Genomic DNA, 22,473 nt, shown 5'->3' with positions numbered 1-22,473 from the left:
GAGGAAAGAAAGAAGACGTACCTAAACCCAGCAACTTCCATGTAAACATGACTTATGTTTTATCAATCATGATTTAGGCCGAACCAGATCAACCAGCCACAATGGAGGATGATTATTTGGCACCAGAACCAATGATGGCACTTGTTAGTGTTGAGGAAGCTGGGAAAAAAGGACCAAGCGTGGCAGACTTGCCCGAACTTACACTAAAGGAGCCCAATAGGGTATATTCTGACAAAATGGTATTCAGTAGACCAAGTATATCCTAAGCCAACCATCTTAAGCTCATATATATAACTGCTCATCTGGAGGGAGTACCTTTCAAAAGGGTCTTGATGGTTAGGGGAACGAATGTTAATGTGCTCCCAATCAAGCAAATGAAGATGTTGTGTAAAAGTAAGGAAAATCTTATTCCTACTGATCTAATAGTTTCTAGTTTCTCTGGAGCCATCACTAGAACTTATGGGATATTGCTTTTAGAAGTTGACTTAGGGTCCAAGCAAATTATGTTGGCATTCTTTGTGGTGGATAACAGCTTTACTTATGGAGCATTGCTAGGTAGAGATTGGATTCACCAAAGTCTGTCTATGTCATCCACTTTACATCAACAAGTTGTTGTCTACCACGAGTCTAGAGCCGAAGAACTAGGATTTTGGGAGATTGTGGAAGCCGAGTTATAGCTATTTCTCCCCACTGCCAATGTTGTAAAATCAAACTTCTACAATCCCAGTATTGGAATCTTGCAGTGTTTAGGAGTTGATGAGAACGGTTGCCCAACTAAGGTGACGACCTAAAAGCTTCTAGAACAAGGACTGTCTTTCACTAGGGAGGAATGTGACAGGCCTCACATTGTCCTAACCCACTAACACCAATGATGTCAGAACAAATAAGGAAGGACCAAGTAATTGTAGTCAAGTCCTTAATTAAGAAACTGTTGGTGTATGGAAGAGAGAGAAAAGAAGTGAGAGACAGCTCAGTCAAGGATGAAGCATAGTTGGAGGAAGAAATTTCAAGTACCAATAGCTGAAAAGAAGAAGAGTTTTTGGGAGAAGAGTAGAGGCAACCATTCATATGGCTGAGTGTATATATAACTTGGACTAGCCAGATGATGTGCCTGATAGTCCAAAGTCGATTGAATTTTTGTGTATAGAGCCTGACAAGCTAACACCAAAAGTACAAGACCTCTTGGAAACCATTAATTTGGGGACTAAGAAGGATCTAAGGCCAATACAACTCAGTGACTTGTTAAAAACTAGCGATCGAGCAGAGATAGTAGACCTTCTGCATGAATTTAAAGACTGCTTTGCACAAAGATTCGGGATTAGACCCTAGTTTAGTAGAGCCCAAATTGCCTATCATGGAGGCATACAAACCTATGAAGCAAGCTCCAAGGAAAATGTCGAACAAGATAAAAGAAAAGGTCAAAGAAGAGATCGAAAGGCTGGTAAAGGTAGGATTTATTAAGCTTGCCAAATATATCGAGTGGTTGGCCAACATTGTGCCTGTATTAAAACCTGTAACTAATGTTATCAGATGTTGAGTTGACTATTGAAATATTAATGAAGCCACATCTAAAGATGAGTACCCCTGCCAATGGCTGATCTATTCATAGATGCAGTTGCAAACCATAAAGTTCTATCTTTTATGGATGGTAATGTTGGATATAACCAAATAAAAATGGCTAAAGAAGATATTCATAAGACAATCTTTAGGCGCCCAGGACATATTAGAGCATATGAATACATTGTCATGCCATATAGGCTCAAGAATGCTGTTGCAACCTATCAAAGGGCAATGAATGCCATTTTTCACGATTTAATTGGGTGTAGCATGGAGGTGTACATTGATGAAATTATGGTTAACTCTAAAACTAAAGAGCAACATTTAGAAGACCTCAGACAAGCCTTAACCAGAATGAGGACCCATAAGTTGAAAATGAATCCAAAGAAATATGCTTTTGGAGTTAGATCGAGTAACTTTTTAGGATTCCTTGTTTATTAAAGAGGAGTGGAGGTAGACAAAAACAAGGCTCGAGTTATAATGGAGTCACTTTCTTTCGCCAACAAAGTACAGTTGCAAATGCTACTGGAAAGATCAACTTCTTGAGGAGATTTATTGCTAACTTGGAGGGCAAGATCCAGCCGTTGGCTCCTCTGTTAAGACTGAAGAATCAAGAAGAGTTTGAATGGGGCCGACTGCACCAAGAGGCTTTTGACAACGTAAAGGCTTACCTAACCTCTCCATCGCCACCTTAGAAAGGGAAACCTTTAAAGCTCTATATCTTTGCCTCTGAAAAGGTCAATAGAAAGCTTGCTAGCTCAGAACAATGAAGGGGGAAAAGCAAGCAATATATTACCTCAGTAGAATCCTTACTGAGGTAGACAAGATATTCCCTAGTTGAGAAGCTATGTTTGGCTTTGTACTTCACTGCCTGCAAGCTAAAGCATTGCATGTTGCCTTGCCATATCTATATCATTGCCAAGACCGATGTGATCAAGTATATCTTGTCAAAACCAATGCTAACTGGAAGGATTGGGAAATAGATCCTAGCACTTTCAGAGTTTAGTCTTCAATATGTGCCTCAGAGAGCTATAAAGGGGTAGGCAATTGCAGACTTCTTGGTCGAGCACCAAGAATCACAGGATGAAATTGTTAATATCCCATGAGCTTTGGAGGTAGCCAATCTTTGGATTCCACCAAGTAGAGATCACTCGGGCAAAGAGGAATGAATTCAGCAAAAGATGAAGAGAATAGCCAGCCTATGGATCACTCATTGGAGGTTGTATTTTATGGATCCTGCACTCAACATGCTGTTGGAGCTGGGATTATCATCATTAATCCCAAAAGAATTCACCATTACTATTCATTTCTCCTAGATTATCAAGATACTACTAACAATCGAGCAGAGTATGAGGCACTAATCATTGGCCTGGAAATCTTGATGGAGTTGGGAGCAACTAAAATGGAGGTATTTGGTGATTCAGAGTTGATGATTAATCAGTTAAATGGGTTTACAAGTGCAAACACATTACTATGGCTGGTTATTACTTAACAGCTACTCAACTGTTGAGTTATTGGGGTACTGAGATTTCAGTCAATCATATTCCTAGAGAAGCAAATTTAATTGCTAATGAGATGACACAGTTAGCTTCTGGAGTACATATCCAAGAAAAAAAGTTCGAGGTGGATGTGGAAGTACAAAGGAGAAATCTCCTTTCTATCTTTGAAAGAGGGTTCAGCTTAGAGGTAATGACCAAGGAACCTGAGATAGAAGATTGGAGAACACCTATCATCCAGTACTTAAATGACCCTTCTTTCCTCATAAGTAAGAAGATTAGGCAGCAAGCAACTAAGATTGTCATATGGGACAAAACTCTACTAAGAAAGACTCCAAATGGACTTCTATTGAAATGCTTGGGCCTGGAAGAATCAATGAGAGTGATGGTTGAAGTACATAGAGCATATGTGGAGCACATCAAGCTGAAACTAAGATTAGGTGGTTGTTGAAGAGGTAAAGCTACTTTTGGCCCAACATCGAAAAAGATTGTAAGGTCTATGCCAGAGGTTGTGAAGAATGCCAAAGACATGGACCTCTCCAACATGTGTCTTCAGTACCCTTAAATTCTATGGTGAAGCTTTGGCCTTTTAGAGTATGGGCAATGGATTTCATCAGGCAAATTTATCCAGCTTCCAACAAGGGCAATACCTTCATAATTGTGGTTATAAACTATTTCACCAAATGGGTGGAAGCTTCAGCTGTGAAGACTATCATTTCAACTGCTATGAAGAAGTTCATTGAAACCAAGATCTTACACAGATATGGAGTGCCTGAGACAATTGTCACAGATAGATGGCCATATTTTATCTTGAGAAAAGTAGAGGAGTTTGCAGACAAGTTCTAAATAAAGATGATCCAGTCTAGCCCCTACTATCCCTAATCAAATGGCTAAACAGAAGCTAGCAATAAGATCTTGGTGAATATCATTAAGAGAATGGTGGCAGATTGTCCAGAGAAGTGGCATGAGAAGTTGGGAAATACTCTGTGGGTTTACAGAACCTTAAAGAGGGCAGGAACTGGGACTACCCCTTATGCTTTAACCTTCGAACAAAATGCTATACTCCCTATGAAAATCAATGTAACATCTGTGAGGCTTCAAAACCAATTTTGTCTACATAGTGAGGAATATATTCAAGCCATGCGTTAAGGAGTTGAAGATTTAGATGTAGCTCGAATTGAAGCCTTAGGGAAAAAGGCTGTTGTCCGAGCTTATAACAAGAAAGTGAAGTTGAAAACCTTCAAGGAATGAGAGTTAGTGTGGAGGGCAATTCTACCCTTGGGAGCTTAATTTAGAGGCTTTGGGAAGTGAAGTCCTACTTGGGAGGGTCATTTCATTATCAACCAAGTGTTAGAGATGAGGTTATTACTTAGCCGATTTAGAAGGAAACTTGCAAAGACATCCCGTCAATGCTAAGTTTTTTGAAGGAATATCACCCAACTCCGTGGGATATTATAGATTGTTATATTGATGAAGCTTAAACATAAAGTAAAGTATTGAAGTCTGCTTATTTTTTAAGCAGTTAAATGAGTGTACGACAAGCTGCAAATCAAAAGTAAGTGGCTTTTTATTTCATAAAGAGAGGAAGTTACAAAGTATTTAGCTCAACAGTTTTACATCTTTTGCCAAGGCAGTTATTCTAAAGCGATAAGTTTGCATAATTGTAAAAATCATGCCAGGCTTTTCTAAGTACATGTTGTTGTTGGCTAGTTGGGCTTCGGAATCTTCCACTTCTTGGTTAACCTTCTTCACTTCTTCAATCTTATGGTAGAGCTTGCTCGAGAGGCACATCTGCTCGGCCTTCAGTGCAGATAACTACTCCTCCAACTTCTGAATCTTATAAGTCACCTCCACGATCATGGCTTCCATGGCCGAGCCTTCCTTCACCAATCAAAGCAAAGAGAATGAAGCTTTGGAATCTTCTATTTGTAACAGTTCACTCGGTTCGATTGCTTATCTACCCGAAGATGTAGGTCCCTTAGTGCCCTCAGGTTCTCAAAAAATGAGATAAAGGACTCGAACTGGACCTTTGACATTTGTTGCGCTTGGTACAGCTCAGTAAGTGCTTTCTCTGCATCTTGGAGAGCCTTAAGGCTAAAGAAGGCAGTGAAATCCATCTGCATTTACTCCTTAAAGATCTAACACTAATTTTAGAGATGTTAAGGCTCAGAAGGGCGCCTTGGCGACCTCACCTTGGTTCTGATTTGCCTGAACTCTCTTACAAGTTCGGGCAAGGACGTCGTGCCTAGAAGGGATGCAAGGGGTGGGGGCATTACTCCAGCACCCCCGGAGGCAGCAACAGAATAAGGAAATTCAGGTGGGAGTGAGGGAGAAAGCCCAGAAAGTGGCAGAAGTAAAGGCTGAACTCTGCAAGACTTGGGAAGTTGATGCCCTAACCTTTGCCTAGAAAATGATGAGAGATGTTGGTTATCCCTTAAATTGGAGTCATCACAAACTTAACCAACATTAAGAAATGAATATACCTATGAGGGCTTGGCCTGACGAGGGGAAAGTTGCGCTACTCGGGCTGGAGGAGATGAAGGCTCGGGCTGGGTGGTCTATTCACCTTTAATATCCTATTTCAAGAAAACTAGTCAAGAATTAGCACGAATATTAAGGAAAGTGCACTCCAAGAATAATTTAGTGCTTGAATTCTACCTTCAACTCCTTGATGATTGTGTCAAGGATTGCCTTATCCTCTAGCTAGACTTTTCCGCTTAACTGCCCTTTTTTGGTAGTGAGGACAGGTTTATTGGTTGTTGAGGCCCTGGTCATAAGAAAAGAAAATGGTTATTAGTTCATGCCTCAAGAAGAATGAAAATTGAAACTGAGAAAAAAAGACTAAGGTTAGAAGTACTTACTGAAGGATTTTTGCTTCTTTCTACCCACGTTAGCTGGATGGGCAGATGAGGACTTTAAAGATTGAGATGTCTGGGACCTAGTCCTTTTCCTTGTAGAAGTTGCCCTCAGACCAGGTAGAGCAAGGTGAGGCTGAGGTCATTCTTTGTGCTCGGACTCGAAGAACTCTACCACTGTCACTATTACCCGCTGAGATGCTCGAGTCTTCACTTCAGGCCCAGCCTCGTCCTCTGAGTCCCCCAAATAGCTCGAAGATGTCCCCATTATCTCCGACAACTTGGCTGGACCCTGCCTCTTGCCTCACAGCCTCAATTGTGACCTATTGAAGAACCAATGCATCTGCAACCTTTTCTTTTAGCCCAACATCTACCTCTTCAATGTTGCCTTGGGCTGCAAAACTAAAATAAGAATTAGTAAATGACAAGTTATGAAGGCAACCCAAAGAGAAATAAAACAGAAAAGATAAGACAATGAAATGTACCTATAAGAAAAAGCTGGTTCTTTTGGTGGATCGTCTTATTCCAGTTTTCAAGTTCATCCTTCTTGGGATAAGGCTTGAAGAAAAGTTGCCCGAATAAGTGGTTATGGGCCTCTTTAATGTCCTCTTCATACTTCCTCGACCACTTGGCCTCCCACCAAATGGTGAAGGAAGGAGTGCACTTAAAGTTAAGAGCCACGGGCTTATATGCGATGCGGCTCATCACTTTTAGGCTGCGCCAAGCTACCCGAAAAGTCACGTCGACGGGGGAGCGAAGATGGAAGGAAGTTCCACCGTGCATAAAGTTGAAAAATAGCACTGGGATGGCTGGCCTAAAACCTAGCTCCCTAACATAGAAATTTGGGTGGTAGACCTCTAGCTCGCGCTTGTAGCTTGTGCGGTCACTTTGCACTCCCCACGCCAGATCCCGCTGTTGGATGCAGTTCACGAACTTCCCCTTGCAGAGGCTGTTGACGTCTTCCCTAAAGGCTTCTTGGAAGATATGGTCTGAGAACCATAGGTACCTCCTGAGCACAGAGGCACCCCACTCTAAGCTTACCCAAGTTCTACAGACTCTGAAGAAGTATAGGCAAGCAAGGGTTTAGTTGTTGGTAAGAGACACTACGGCCATGATGCGGGCTGGAGCCACTCCTTTAGGGAATTCCATGTTGGGTGCCAGGAACTCGGGGAAATACCATTATAGCCACAATTGGACCATCCAGGTTGGCCCGTTGAGGTTAGTCTCAAAGGGCTTACCTCTGGTCATCTCGAACAACAAATGGTAGAGGTGTGCAAGGAGGAAAAGCCTTGTGGCCACATCATCAAATGAATGAAGGGCCTCCACCAAAGGAATCCACTCCAATTTCACTCCCTTGGATTTGTTGAGGAAAACGTGCTTGTTCAGTCAGTACAAAAGGAAATACATGTGCTTCTAATCCTTATTTGCAGTGGCTGAAGGTAGGCTGAATATCTTCTTCATGAATAGGATGAAGCCCGCGAAGGACGTCTTATACTCTTAAAGGTTGTGAGGGTGTACTCCAGCCGAGTAATAGGATCAGAAGCGCCCAAGCTCTCAGCAATTGGCCAAGAAGGCAAAGACCAGTTTTGGGTGATATCCACACACCTGCCCGAGGGCCTTAGCCCGAAGACTTGAGCCATGTCAAGGACAGTAGGAGACTTTGGACCCATTCTAAAATCGAGAGTGTTGGTCCCATTGTTCTAGAAGAGGAGAGCCGTGGTTAAGAGCTCATGCTTGGTAATGACGGTGACCTTAGAGAGCACAGTGAGCTTGTAAATGCCATTGTCCATCCACTTCTTGTTCCAAATAGGCTTGAGCTCATTCACCCACCACGTCCAAGCTTCATCTTTCATCAATGGGAAGCCCATTCGATGATTTGACCATTTGGAGGTCGAGATGCCAGCCTTGGCGGAGTAGGGGTTTGAGGTGAACCAATTGGTCGTAGGCATGTTGGTCTCCACCGCAATTAGGACTCGGGTAGTCCAGGCTGGCCCCAAGGAATGCACTTCTATTTCCTCAAAGAAAATTGAAGAGTTTAGGATGGGTTTTAAGTGTCATAGTTAATTCTGGAAAATGAAGTAAAGAGAATTGAAGGCAGAAAACAAGAAAAAATTGCGAAGGCAAGAGAATTCTAGAAAATCTAGGAAGTTTGGAAGCTCAGAAAATAGGATTACTTGAAGCGTTTGGTCAAGAGATTTAAATGGAGGTTATATAGTGGGTAGTTAGTTACGTTGGAAATTGTGGGTTAGTGCAAAAGTTTATTCAAAAAACGACTGTTTAAATGGTGCAAGTCCCAAGTAAAAGCATGCGGCTGGTATTTAATTATTATTAAGGTCTCAGTTTGCAGACTTAACATTGATTAAAAGGGGGCACTGTTTGGGTTAATATTTAACAATGGGGTTTATGAAATGAGGCCCAAGGGTGTCACAGCGAAATAGGGACTTGCCTGGAGCCCAGCAATGAAGCCTGATGAAAAAAAGGCCTTTTCAGCCAAGGCATAGGCCATGTGCCTAGGGATGAAGTGACAGATGACAAAGACCAACTCACCACCAGCCAAAAGCACTTTCTAGTGGCATTATAAGTAAATAGATGATGACTCATTACCATCCTAGAGCTCTTGACCAAGAGTAATGTTAAAGCAGTCAGGCCAAATTATCTTTAAAAGGGGAAAGAGACATCTGAGACAAGGACACTTAAACAACCAATCAATCAACACACAAACTTTGTTCTTAAGCCAGTTCGTACCCAGAAAAGTTGAAACTTGCCCACATTCAGTCCTTTTAGCTATAGTTCCCTTAGAAAAACTATCTTTTGTCTAGTGTAAAAGCTCTACTAATATCCATTAGTATTGTAGTATTGATTCCTTCATGTAAAACTTGTTTACCATCTATCCATTTTAGCTTACAACCTAAGTAAAATCAAAGAGAAGTGGCTACAAAGAGTTCAACCTTTCCTGACAAGGTGAAATCTTGCCCGAGTCACTTTGTTTGTACTTTCATTTAGTAGATATGTCACTTAATGTACTTTTCAACATGTATTCAAGTTATTTCCAATTATTTCTTATCTAAAAGTCCCATTTGCATTCGAATGTGGTTAACTTAATGAACCTATTTTTTCTAAGTCCAAACTGTGGTTCGAGGAAATGGTTAAAAGGACCCTGAACTCCCTTCATTTTGAACTTACAAGATTATGAACTAAAAGTCCTTGTTTACAAGGCAAGAAAAAGAATTTAATGCAGACTTAACCCATTTGTGACAATCTTTTGATAACAAGAAGCTTAAGTAACTTGGGGTGCAAGTAATCAACTTAAACCACACTTGTTCAAACATCTGTTATACTGAGATAACATTGGCACACCTAACACTTTGTTAGTTTTGATTGTGAGCCTCAAGGCATATACCTAAGGCCCCACAAAGGCACCTTTCAAATTAACTACAAAACTCTCATTGTAGCACATCAAGCAGTGAGAGCACGCCCCACAACACGCCAAGTGCCAAACCCCCAGGGAGTTGTGCTAGGGAAATCTTGCCCCAAACAACTACTACTGCCTCCTCCTCCAAGCGAAGCAAAACGCACACCTGAGCACTGCTTATCTCAAAATTCTTGTGAATGTTTTCCACATATATGTATGTGTCTACAAGAAAATTGCAACCCCGATGACAACTCCAAGTATCAGAAGAATACTTGTAAAAGCATTGCTGTAGAAGTCGTAGGAAGAAGAATCCACACTAGTCGAATTCAAAGATGGAGCCATGATGTCCCATGTTGCCATTCTTGCCAAGAGTGCACCATGCACAATTGGGACTCAGGTAGTCTAGGCTAGCCCCAAAGAATGCACTTCTATTTCCTCGAAGAAAATTGAAGAGTTCGGGATGGGTTTTAGGTGCCATAGTTAATTCTTGAAAGGAAGTAAAGATAATTGAAGGCAGAAAACAAGAAAGAACTGTGAAGGCAAGAGAATTCTGGAAATTCTAGGAAGTTTGGAAGCTCAGAAAATAGGATTACTTGAAGTGTTTGACCGAGAGATTTAAATGGAGGTTATATAGTGGGTAGTTAGTTACGTTGGAAATCGTGGGTTAGTGCAAAGATTTATTCGAAAACGGCTGTTTAAATGGTGCAAGTCCTTAGTAAAAGCATGCGACTGGTATTTAATTATTATTAAGGTCTAGGTTTTGCAGAGTTAACAATGATTAAAAGGAGGACCTGTTTTGGTTAATATTTAACAATGGGCTTTATGAAATGAGGCCCAAGGGTGTCACAGCGAAATAGGGACTTGCCCGGAGCCCACCAATGAAGCCTAATGCAAAAGAAGGCCTTTTCAGCCAAGGCATAGGCCATGTGCCTAGGGATGAAGTGACAGATGACAGAGACCAACTCACCACCAGGCAAAAAGCACTTTCTAGTGGCATTATAAGTAAATAGATGATGACTCGCTATCATCCGAGAGATCTCGACCAAGAGTAAAGCTAAACCAGTCAGGCCAAATTATCTATAAAAGGAGAAAGAGACACTAGAGACAAGGACACTCAAACAACCAATCAATCAACATACAAACTCTGCTCTCAAGCCAGTTCGTACCCAGAAAAGTTGAAACTTACCCACATTTAGTCCTTTTAGCTATGGTTCCCTCAGAAAAGCTATCTTTTGTTTAGTGTAAAAGTTTTGCTACTATCCATTAGTGTTGTAGCATTGATTCCCTCATGTAAAACTTGTTTACCATCCATCCCTTTTAGCTTACAACCTCAGTAAAATCAAAGAGAAGTGGCTGCAAAGAGTTCAATCGTGCCTGACAAGGTGAAATCGTGCCCCAATCTCTTTGTTTGTACTTTCATTTAGTAGATATGTCACTTAATGTACTTTTCAACATGTATTCAAGTTATTTCCAATTATTTCTTATCTCAAAGTCCCATTTGCATTCGAATATGGTTAACTTAATGAACCTATTTTTGCTAAGTCCAAACTGTGGTTCGAGGAAATGGTTAAAAGGACCCTAAACTCCCTTCGTTTTGAACTTACAAGATTATGAACTAAAAGTCCTTGTTTACAAGGCAAGAAAAAGAACTTAATGCAAACTTAACCCATTTGTGACAATCCTTTGATAACAAGAAGTTTAAGTAACTTGGGGTGCAAGTAATCAACTTAAATCACACTTGTTCAAACATTTGTTATATTGAGATAACAGTGGCATGCCTAACACTTTGTTAGTTTTGATTGTGAGCCTCAAGGCCTATACCTAAGGCCCCACAATGGCACCTTTCAAACTAACTACAAAACTCTCATTGTTGCACATCAAGCAGTGAGAGCAAGCCCCACAACACGCCAAGTGCCAAACCCCCGGGGAGCTGTGCCAAGGAAATCTTGCCCCAAACAACTACTACTACCTCCTCCTCCAAGCGAAGCAAAACGTACACCTGAGCACTGTTTATCTCAAAATTCTTCTGAATGTTTTGCACATATATGTATCTGTCTACAAGAAAACTGCAACCCCGATGACAACTCCAAGTATCAGAAGAAGGCTTGTAAAAGCGTTGCTATAGAAGTCGTAGGAAGAAGAATCCACTCTAGTCGAATTCAAAGATGGAGCCATGATGCCCCATGCACCATGCACAAAAGAGTAACAATGTTGCATCTATACAGTTGAGGTATTACTTGGATCTGTTGTAGTGATTGTAGCCACTCCATTGAAGTCGCATGATGCCAAAGTCATCCCCATCTGATGATAGTAACAGTCAAATTGCATGTGCAGTCACGTCGTCAGGCTCGTAGCATGGTTCTCCCTGTAATAAAGCTGAGCAACCCACCTTGCCAATTAGGTGCAGACTGCAGTGGCATTAGATTGGCCAATTCCAAGGATCTGCTCATCCGGGACAGTTATTATAACTTTAATTTCTGTAGTTGCAAGTGCAACAAGCATGGCACAGTCAGTGTCATATAACCGGACATGTCGAATTCGCCGAGCTTTTAGGAGGGCTACAGCTTGCGTTGGGCATGGCATGTCTGAGAGGTGTGTCCCTATATTCGCACCAATAAACACATCTGCACAAATGAATTCGGTCATTGTAATTATTTACGCATATGATACATAAAACTATATTGCAAGTTTCAAACAATAACACATAAATGGAAGGAAATGAAAGCAACCATCTAGCAGAACACTTAATTTTTTTTCACTTTTAAACATTAATTGAATTTCAATACAGAAACCTGTTATTTCATGCGCTTAGTGTTAGTACTACTGAGAACTATATATGCAAAAATATTTAATTAGATCGTTGGTTCGTGGGTTGGTTTGTGACGATAATCTTCGAAAACTAGACAACTGAGGAGCTTGACTAAGCTGGAAAGAAAATTAGCCAACTTCAGGTTCCATCACGTGAAGATTAATCAAGACAATATATACTGCATCCGAATAAAAGCATAATACCGAAGTGGAGAAATGAAATTCGAAAGAATAAGTGAATCATTGTGGCCAATTGTTTCTCATGCTCTATGTCAAATGGAACCGTTTCTTGCAGTCCACCGGATCGCTTCTCATGCTCAATTCAATACTGTTCTAATTGAATGATTATATATTGACTGCTTCGATGAAGTATATGCAATTTGTTCAGTAGTAAAACATCATGCTCACCAAAGTGGACTAATTGAGGCATTTTGTTTGATCTGTTTCTAAAAGTTCAAGAATCCTATCCCTCTACACGATCATTGGGTGCTTCATTGAATAGAATCAAATAGAACATCATAACATGAACACTCATATGGACCAAGAAAACCTTGACATGGATCATGATGATAGGTCACCTATTATGATGATAGCACCATTGAATCAAATACAACACTTTGTTTCCGCTTGATGGTAATTGTCAACAGAGTAAAAGACAATTCACATTTAAAATTTAAGTTCAGTGTAGAAATAAATTTGAACTTTTCTTTTTTTGAATATTCTAATATAACCTTGTCTGCGTGCTTTTGTTTTTGAACATGATTGCCTACTTAAGGATAAAGATGAACTTTTACTCAAAACTCTTCATGTTCAAATTACAGAAGTTTATTTATGATTAGAACCGTTCATATTATAAATCGCTATTATAAATCGCTCAGTAAAGATCATCTCAGTAAAATATGAATTAAAACTAAAGTTGTTTAGTTAATCTATTGTAGCAAATACATAAACGGTTCGTAATAATTTTACCAATTCCATCCATCTGTTTTTATACAATTCGATGATTAAACGACTTGAGTTCTAATTGATTTTTATTTTTTTATTTTTTTGCAAAGGTAGCCTTTATAGAATGATTTATAATATGAACGATTATGATTATAAATACAAAATTATATAGATCGGCAATAAACAATTTTAAGTAGGATTCTTATACATCCTTTGAATAACTAAGTACTATTCTTTGTTTTTATTTTTTTATTTTTTTGGCAAAACGAAAACGAAGATGCTTTTCCTAACACAAACTGTGGTGGCGGGATAAGGCTGACGTCATATTGAATGTCCACTGGATATGAACTGTCTTTTTGTTGTTGTTGAAAATACTGGATATGCATCGTTGAATTGAGTCATTCCGTTTCGTTTCTCTGCAATTGCTTTGCGGTGGCTTTCGTTAACCGACCGGCGCAACCACCTCAAAGTCTCTGAATTCTCTCTCTTTCTCTTTTCTTCTATTTCTCTCGCCCTTTCTCTCTCTCTCTCTCTCTCTCTCTCACGGAACACAGCTGGGCTGAAAGCCTGAAAGCAGCAGCTCCACCTCCAGGCTTCCAATGGCTTCCATCAACCCCTATTGCTCCTCAAAGGCTCTTTCCCCTTATCCGTAAGCCTCTCTCTCTCTCTCTCTCTCTTCGTAATTTGATTTGAATAATTACAGTGATCTGAAATGTGAATCCTGAAATTGATGAAGATTATGGAGGTTTTTCGTGTTTCAGAATCGGGGCATTGTATGTAATGTCTGTTTAATGTTCAAATCTTCATATGGGAGAGATGAATTGACATTACACTGATTCAGGTAGTTAATCGAAATTGGAAATTCATTGTTTAGTTCAGAAATTCTTAGTTTTGTAACCCTAAATTGGGATTAAGAATTTAGGGAATTATTAAAACCCCACTATTATGAACATTTTTTTCTCCATGCACCCCCTAAAATTTTCCATTTATCTTTCGGTCCCAGATTTGAAATCTGGGCACTCAATTGTTGATTAGCGGCCTAATAAAATGCATATGTACGTAGAGAAGGTCGCGTGAAATAACTTTTGTAATTGGGCCAACTGGTTAACTTGAGTCGAAACGCTGAAAAACTCGTTGTCAGTGAAGATTTCTAGAGTGTAAATAGAATGGAAAGTATGATAATGAAGGTAAACTATAAAAAAGACAAGTGTCTGAGTAGGGGGTGGATAAGAAAGATCTATTTTCTAGAGGGTAGAAGAATAGAAATATATGAAAGTGAGGGCAAACTATACCTGACCCCTCAACAATTTTGCTTAAGAACTATGGGTTTTATGACCTAATTAATAAATTTATATGTGATTTAAGGTTAGCAGGTAAACACGGTTTATCAAAAATGCTGTTTGCACAATTGAGAAACTCTTCTCCTATGCTAGTTTCGTTCTGAAATTGTAGTCCCTTCCCCCTATGTTTATGTATACATGTCTAATTAGTTTTATATTCAGAGGGTACACTATTCTATATCCTGGGACTTCACTTGCAGCAAATGGGCAATTATCCGGTTTTTTCACACCGAGTGTATCATGGAAATTGTGCTTTCATTCCAAGGGATCAATTAAGGCAAGAGCTTTGCTGGGAGAAGATGGTCTCCTGTCTTACCCAAATGGCAACCCAACTGGGAGTGAAATACAACCTGATGCATTAGGTTTTGGAACACTTTCAGCAGAAACAACCCCAACGTTTAGTGGGTTCTCTTCTGAAAATGATGAAGGTGATCTAGATCACCCTATACACGGATTTTCTTCCATTCCAGAGGCCATTGAAGATATACGTCAAGGCAAGGTTGGTCATTTTCTCAATTATTTCTGTTGGAAAATTAAGGAATATATATATATATATATATATATATATTTTTTTTTTTTTCTTTTCTTGTGCTTAATTTTTCTGGAGGTGGATAATATAGCAGATCATTAATTCAAGAAAATATTGCAGATGGTTATCGTTGTAGATGATGAAGATAGAGAAAATGAGGGAGATCTTATAATGGCAGCTTCCTTGGCAACACCAGAAGCTATGGCATTTATTGTCAAGCACGGAACTGGGATTGTTTGTGTGAGCATGAAAGGAGAAGACTTGGAGAGGTTGCAACTTCCACTTATGGTGACACAGAATGAAGAAAAACTTTGTACAGCATTCACTGTCTCAGTGGTATGTATTTAAACTTTCCATTAAATTAAACCCAATTATACATATTGAGATGTGCGATTAGGAGAGGAACAATGACCTTATCAGGATCACAGGTTTCTTGTTCCATGTATTTTACAATTCTGGTCAGTAACTGCATCCGAGTTTGTTGGATCTCTCAATGGCTAGGGAAAGAGTGAAAAGGATATTGTATATACGTAGCTGGATTTTGACTCAATATTTTCTAGGGACAGTGGAGCTGACTAGAATTGGTATTGCCAACCTTGTCCTTGTCTTAGGGATGGGTAGTAATAGTGTAATCTATTACTTTATTGATTATATACCTGTTTTGTGAATTATAATAACTCTTATGTGGATGACCTCAATTGTATTGGACTCCATAGGATGCAAAACGTGGTACAACAACTGGTGTTTCTGCTCGTGATAGAGCTGCAACAGTCTTGGCTCTTGCATCAAGAGATTCAACACCTGAAGATTTCAACCGCCCAGGACATATCTTTCCCCTAAAGTACAGAGAGGGAGGAGTTCTAAAAAGAGCCGGTCACACCGAAGCTTCAGTTGATCTTGCTATGTTGGCTGGGCTGGATCCAGTAGCAGTTTTATGTGAAATTGTGGATGATGACGGTTCTATGGCTAGGTTACCAAAGCTTCTCGAATTTGCAAGGGCAGAAAACTTGAAAATTGTTTCCATCGCTGATTTGATAAGGTACTCTGAATGATTGTGTCTGGACATTATGTGTTCAAAGTGTACTAGCTGTAGTTACCAAATAAATCCTTAATGCTTGACTAGTTCACAGATGACTACACAACTGTTTCATTAACTGAATAAAGGTTATTACATATTTTTTTGGGTCATTCTGCAATCCTCGAGTTAGCATCTACGAGTGAGTGAAGAATGTTTATTTGACAGCTTATATATACTTTAAATAATTATAACCTCTATTTCTTTCATTCAGCTAAGAATGGTTTAAGGGCTGTCCAAAAACCTTGCCCTCTTTTCTTTCCTTTTCTTCAAGAGACTAACGTTTTTGTGAAGTAATGAATTAATGTTATTGTTACTTCTTGGTATACTTCTGTTAGGACAAGTAAATTTAAATGTTGATTTTTGTCATGTTCTTCAGATTTAGTGGAAGAAATTCAAATTACGATGTCTGTGAATTGTAACTTTCAGATATAGAAGGAAAAGAGATAAGTTGGTGGAGAGGGCCGGAGTTGCACAAATACCCACAATGTGGGGGCCATTTGAAGCCTACTGTTATAAATCATTGCTCGATGGGATTGAGCACATTGCTATGGTTAAAGTAAGTAAATCATTGACATAGAGTATTCTCCCCTTAAAACTATCTAACCTTCATTATCCGACACCCATCATAAATAGCCGTTGGTTGGAATTCTTCCCTTAGTACTCAATTGTCAATTCGTGAATTGTTTTGCTATCTTTGTGCTGTAGAATTCTCTTGGTGTTAGCATTCTACAATGTCAGTGTTTGGTTGCTTAGTTACCAGCGATTGTTTTTGTAGATATTATTTTTGCTCACTTCTTAGAGTTAATTTTTTGAGTACATATACCAGATGTTGTGTGCCTGATTTCTTAGGATGAATTTATGGAATCACTTATTTGGGAATCCTCAGATGTGAGTCTATCGAGACTACTTCAGAAAAATGACAAGAGATGACATGAAAGGCCCTTGAGATGATATATCGATTTTCGACAAGTGACTCTAGGATAATACCCCTAAACGTGAAAGGTTTATATCAATTAATCACAAGGCTTGCACCTCATGCTTTTAAGTCTTTGCTTCATATTATTGGCAGCGTCTTGTCATGAACAGTCATCCGTTGTGAGCAAATGAACTTGAGATATTACGACTGTTCAATGGTCAAATTTTTTGATGCTACAAGGAGTCATTTGGTGTCATGTAATTATCTTTATTGAACTAGCTCATAGACACCTGTTATAGTTTTCTTTATTGGCAGCTCCTAGAAACCTTCAGGGATATTATCTTTATCCAATGAAGGATCTGCCAGAAGGGTTGAAACTTGAAAGCTAAGTAAGAGGAAGGTAATCTTAGGTTATATTTTTCTATGGGAGATTGCCCTTACGTCTTCCTTCTCAAGACTCCACAGTTTTCTAGCTGGATGTGCAATTGTCTATCCTCCACCATCTACCAGCTAATTATGTTTAGCTTGTTTCTGTATCCTAAGTTTCTTATCGGACTCTATTTGATGATGGATTTAAGAATATAGTTTTTATTTATTGAGGGATAAGGAAGAGCTTTGAAATTATGTTTATATTTTAAGGAAAACTAACAAAAAGTCCAAAAAAACTTCTCTTTTAATGAAAAGCCCTTTTTAAAGGTATAGTGAATAGTACCAGAGAAAGGTATGAATGTGGTTTTTCGTTAAAAGTGAACAGTACTGGGAGTGTTTTGTTAGACCTCCCTTTATTTTATTGAATGTTTATTTCGTGGAATTAGAATTGTGGGTAGCTGTTATCTACCTGTTTTTCTAATAGTTTAGGGTTTTATTTATCATGTTGTCTCAATACTTTATGAGGACGTCTAAGGTACTTTGTTTTCATGGGATTGCCTTCACTGAAAGGCCTCATTGTAATAGGTTTTCAGACTTTGGCAGATTGGTGTGATAATAAAGAAACAGGTTGTCATACCCCCTAATTGCCTCTCATTATCCTTCTGTTCAACATCTTTCCCATCTTCTTTTCTCTCCTTTCTACTGCATCAATTTCTCTCCCTGCCTACATAAATTCATATCACAACAATTTTTGTCCTACTATCTTTCCATAGCATGGTTGTATTCTGTATCATACTTTCATATAACTAGTTGGGAGATACACTAAATTGTGAGGGTTGGATGAAAAGTAAAACAATATTCTGTGGTTGATCAATGTTTATTCATGTAAGTAACTATTTGCAGGATTTTAAAATGTACAGGGTGAAATTGCTGACGGGCAAGAAATACTTGTGAGGGTACACTCTGAGTGCCTCACTGGTGACATATTTGGGTCAGCCAGATGTGACTGTGGAAACCAGCTTGCACTTGCAATGAAGCAAATTGAAGCAGCTGGTAGGGGTGTTTTGGTGTATCTCCGTGGACATGAAGGTAGAGGAATTGGTTTGGGTCACAAGCTCCGAGCTTATACACTGCAGGATGCTGGGCGTGACACTGTTGAAGCCAATGAGGAGCTGGGATTACCTGTTGATTCTCGCGAGTATGGCATAGGTGCACAGGTACTGGTTTCTTAGCAGTAAATCATATCATCTGTGTCATCATTTTCAGCATTGCGTATCTTTTCTCGTAGATATTGTTAAAATTGTTGCTTACATGAGCCTTTCATTCACTAGAAAATTGTACCTTTCTTGGCTGACTGGACTGCAGAATTGATTCGATCCCATTTTAATAAATTCCGCTAGTTGTTGGGGATTACAAAGGATCGGGATTCATTATGGACAATGGATTTAATGGCCTTATACAGTATCTAGAACATTAAATCTATAATTACTTTGATTTAGATGTGAATCCATAAAATACCGTGTAGTTTTTTCATCACATTCTAGTTCCTTTCTCATCACCATGGTGGAAATGTTTTGGCGTTGGGGCTGGGAATCTTCTGCTTCAGGTCTTTTGAGTTGGTTACTGTTATCAAATTGTTATTTGAATTACTTTCTTGTGACTATATGTTGATATTTATAATTGTTACACTAATGCTTTTAAGGCAGATTTGCATATAGATTTTCCTAGGCTTGTTTCTTGAAACAATCTCCCATATCGTAAGGTGGATTGTCTTGATATCTAAATTCATGACTAAATTCTTTCGCAGATACTACGAGATCTAGGTGTTCGAACAATGAAGCTGATGACGAACAATCCTGCAAAATATATTGGTCTCAAGGGTTATGGTTTGGCCATTGCTGGCAGAGTCCCATTGTTGGCACCGATAACTATGGAGAACCAGAAATACTTGGAGACTAAACGGGCAAAAATGGGGCACATCTACGGTTCAAAATCTAATGGTCATGTAAACGGCACAATCGATGAAAGTAGTTCGAAAATTGACAACCAATCTAATGGTGTGTCCGAGACATGAAAAAATGTCGGTATCAGCTCCTCAACCGGAGATTCAGGTGGGTAGCTGATTCTCTGATGCTGAGATTATATTCATGGCTATCACATTCTTTCCTTCATTGTTATTTCTCTCGTCAAGATCACGGGAGAAACTTACATGCATTCTGTTGTATGCGGCATCTCTCGCATTTGTAACATCAACGTGAGTGGATTTTTTATTGTTGACATGTTGCAACTTTCGTCGTTGCCACACCTTATTAATGTGTCTTTATTTCCAAATACAAATAGAAACATTAAGTTGAATGTTTGTTATTAAAGTTTTGTGGGACTTGATCGTATATTAAATGTTTGTTATTCACCCCTTGAATGGTCACACACACAGTTTTTAATAATTTCCTAGTAACTGCTAATGGCGGGTAGTGCTTTCTTCTTTAATTCATTGTGTCCCGAGTTCAAACTCTCTGTTCTCCATATAGTTTAGATGAATTTACGTTTGCCAAAATTGATCATCATCTCTTAATCTTATCGCTTTGCTACATCTAGCATAGCATGATTCTCAATTGACGTAACATCCCAAATCAAAGTTTCGGTGCAATAATCGTACTACAAATTCAGCCGAAGGAATCGGTTTGACTGAAGAGCCTCATTTCACTACGAACCATTTTCAAAGTGGTTCGTTCTAGTTTCTTTTCATTTCAACCTTCTAGTTTAATCTTGTAATTTATGCTTTTTTCGCAATAAACCGACTAAAATAAGCTTTTGTGCGATTTTTTTCTTATTTATTTAGCATAAAAATGAATTACGACGTCGTCGAATGACGCAATCTTTTGATTATATATTAGATTAGCAATAAGAAATAACGTTGGATCAAACCAGGCTTTCATTGTACGGAATTTCTGTCCGGTCTTATCCCAAGCAGGCACGGAGAGACTTTTTTGTTTTATTCTAAGGGAATCAATTTTACACCTTTGTGAGGATTCTTGAGATCCTCAAATTATGTATGTTCATAGTATATCAATTAGTTTTTATCAGGTATTATTCATATTTAATTTTAAATAAAGTATTTAAAATAACTTATAACTACATAATGTACGATGAACAGACATAATTTAAAGATTCAGATGAACCTCATTCGTTTTCTTGCGCATCAAAAAGTGCATGCGCAAGCTTTTGAATGAGATAAAGACTGTGGTCTGCAACTTACGTGGCATTTGGCGTCTAGGAGGAGTAGGCCTGCTGAAAAAGATGAAACTGTCAACAAAATTGGGGACAGATCAAGGGCTAGTTTGGTAAACAAAAATGCTAAAAAGTACTTTTAGAAAGGAAAAAAAACATATATATGGAACACAGTGTTTAGTAAACTTTCATATAAAATCTCTGCAACTATAAAATTTGAAACCTGTTATTGCTTTTAAGAATTTGATAAAGAAAAATTTTATTTGACCCTATATTTTGTATCTTTATATCCAACTTACTTTTTAAACTCACCTTCTAAACTACCTGCATTTATAAAATTAGAACTCTCTTGAATCCTATAGGTTACTCCCAATTCAATACTACTCTATCTAGATATGGAAATTGTGTGGATCCAATTAAGATAGAAGTAGTATTGAACTGGGAGTAACATATAGGATTCAGGGGATTATATATACATATTTAAATGACAAAGGGTTGACAACTGATGTATACATAAGCAAGATTTTGTTGAACTCTTCTTGAACATTATATTGATGCTTATGGTCACATGGATTAAGTGATTATTTTGGAGATAAATTTCTTTTTGTGCATCGATATACAGTGATGAATTTAAGAGTTTTTATTATTTTTGTACACCCTGTAATGTTTTTGGAGTTAGTTTTATAAGAGAAGTTTGTTTTTCGTTTTATTTTTATTTTTACCCGTGCGTGGGGTTATTTTTTTGGCCAACCTCAGGTTCGGGGCGTGACAAAATGGTATCAAAGCATAGGTATAAAACAACCTTGGACAAAGTTGTGGTGTCATTTGGATAAGTTGGTACAAAGGAACTAGAACTGGGGTACTTAGGCCATCTCCAACCAAAGGGGCTATGTTTAGCCCGTGTCCAGAATATAACCCTGCAATAAATTATTTTTTAATGAATAGTATCAGACCATATTTATATACCATTTCCAACCGAATGGGCTCTTTTTTAGCCCCTCAATAATTTATTTTTTATGTTTTTTCTTTAATTTAATTGGTTAATTGAATTAAACTACCATATTAAAATAAGGTTTCTGAACATATTTTAAGTGCCTCATGTCACTAAATGAATAAGCCTCCGGATTTCTTATCTTTATATAATCTCAATAATTTTTCATATATGATTTCGAGTGACTAGGGTGGAGATTGTGTTGTTATTTGTTAAGTGTTGTTTTAAGTTTCATGTTGTTTAAGTTTAATGTTATTGAATGCTTTAATTTTAATACAACTTCATTGAAATACAACACCTTAAATATTAAAGTACAACAACTTAATGATGTGAGAAATGGTGTAGGAATGATGGAAGAGGTAAGATAGTATGGAAGGGTGAAAATGATATGAGAAATGGTGTAGAAAATACTTCGGTATTTATAAAAATAAAAAAAGTAAATAGAATTTTTTTTTAAAAAAAAATTCTTCCTTAAAAAAATTAATAAAATTTCAAAATCCAACGGTTACATGACGTTAGCTAACGTCATGTGACAGTTGGTTGCAGCAAACTAGGCCCTTAAAACAGGCTGGCTGGATTTGTCCAGCCCGATGGCCATCAGGCTTCTCTTTGGCCCAGTGGGTCCCTTTCTCCGTTAGCCCAACCCTCCATTAGAGATGGGTTTTTTTTCTTCTCATTTCAGGCTATAGCATTCACTATAACCCTATGACCTAATCCATTGGAGATGGCCTTAGAACTTTGTACTTTAGTGGTTGTTGATACTTAACTTGTATCAGTTTGAGTTCATTAGAGTGAGAGTATTTGGTTAATGTGTAGTAATATGGGTAGCTAGAAAGTACTGTATTTCATTTCAATCGTTTACGTTAAAAATGAATAAGCATGTTGGTAAAACGGTTTTATGTACATGTTATTTTATACAAATTACACAATATGTTTACGATATACAAAA

The 22,473-nt window shown here is 38.4% G+C and overlaps 1 protein-coding gene across 1 annotated transcript; it reads left to right on the top strand.

The window, feature by feature from the left end:
• Positions 1 to 13,366: 13,366 nt before the first annotated feature.
• LOC137720478 (bifunctional riboflavin biosynthesis protein RIBA 1, chloroplastic-like) lies at positions 13,367 to 19,863 on the top strand. The gene is made up of 7 exons (XM_068459551.1): positions 13,367 to 13,722; positions 14,576 to 14,912; positions 15,063 to 15,278; positions 15,659 to 15,981; positions 16,447 to 16,576; positions 18,226 to 18,522; positions 19,113 to 19,863. Exons 1-7 carry the CDS (start codon positions 13,673 to 13,675, stop codon positions 19,377 to 19,379), a joined length of 1,620 nt encoding a protein of 539 aa, XP_068315652.1. The 5' UTR covers positions 13,367 to 13,672; the 3' UTR covers positions 19,380 to 19,863.
• Positions 19,864 to 22,473: the final 2,610 nt, after the last annotated feature.

This window comes from Pyrus communis, chromosome 16, assembly GCF_963583255.1.
Source record: "Pyrus communis chromosome 16, drPyrComm1.1, whole genome shotgun sequence".
Lineage (NCBI taxonomy): Eukaryota > Viridiplantae > Streptophyta > Magnoliopsida > Rosales > Rosaceae > Pyrus > Pyrus communis.
The sequence above is the reverse complement of the archived record's forward strand: the minus strand, read 5'-3'. Positions and strand labels throughout refer to the sequence as shown.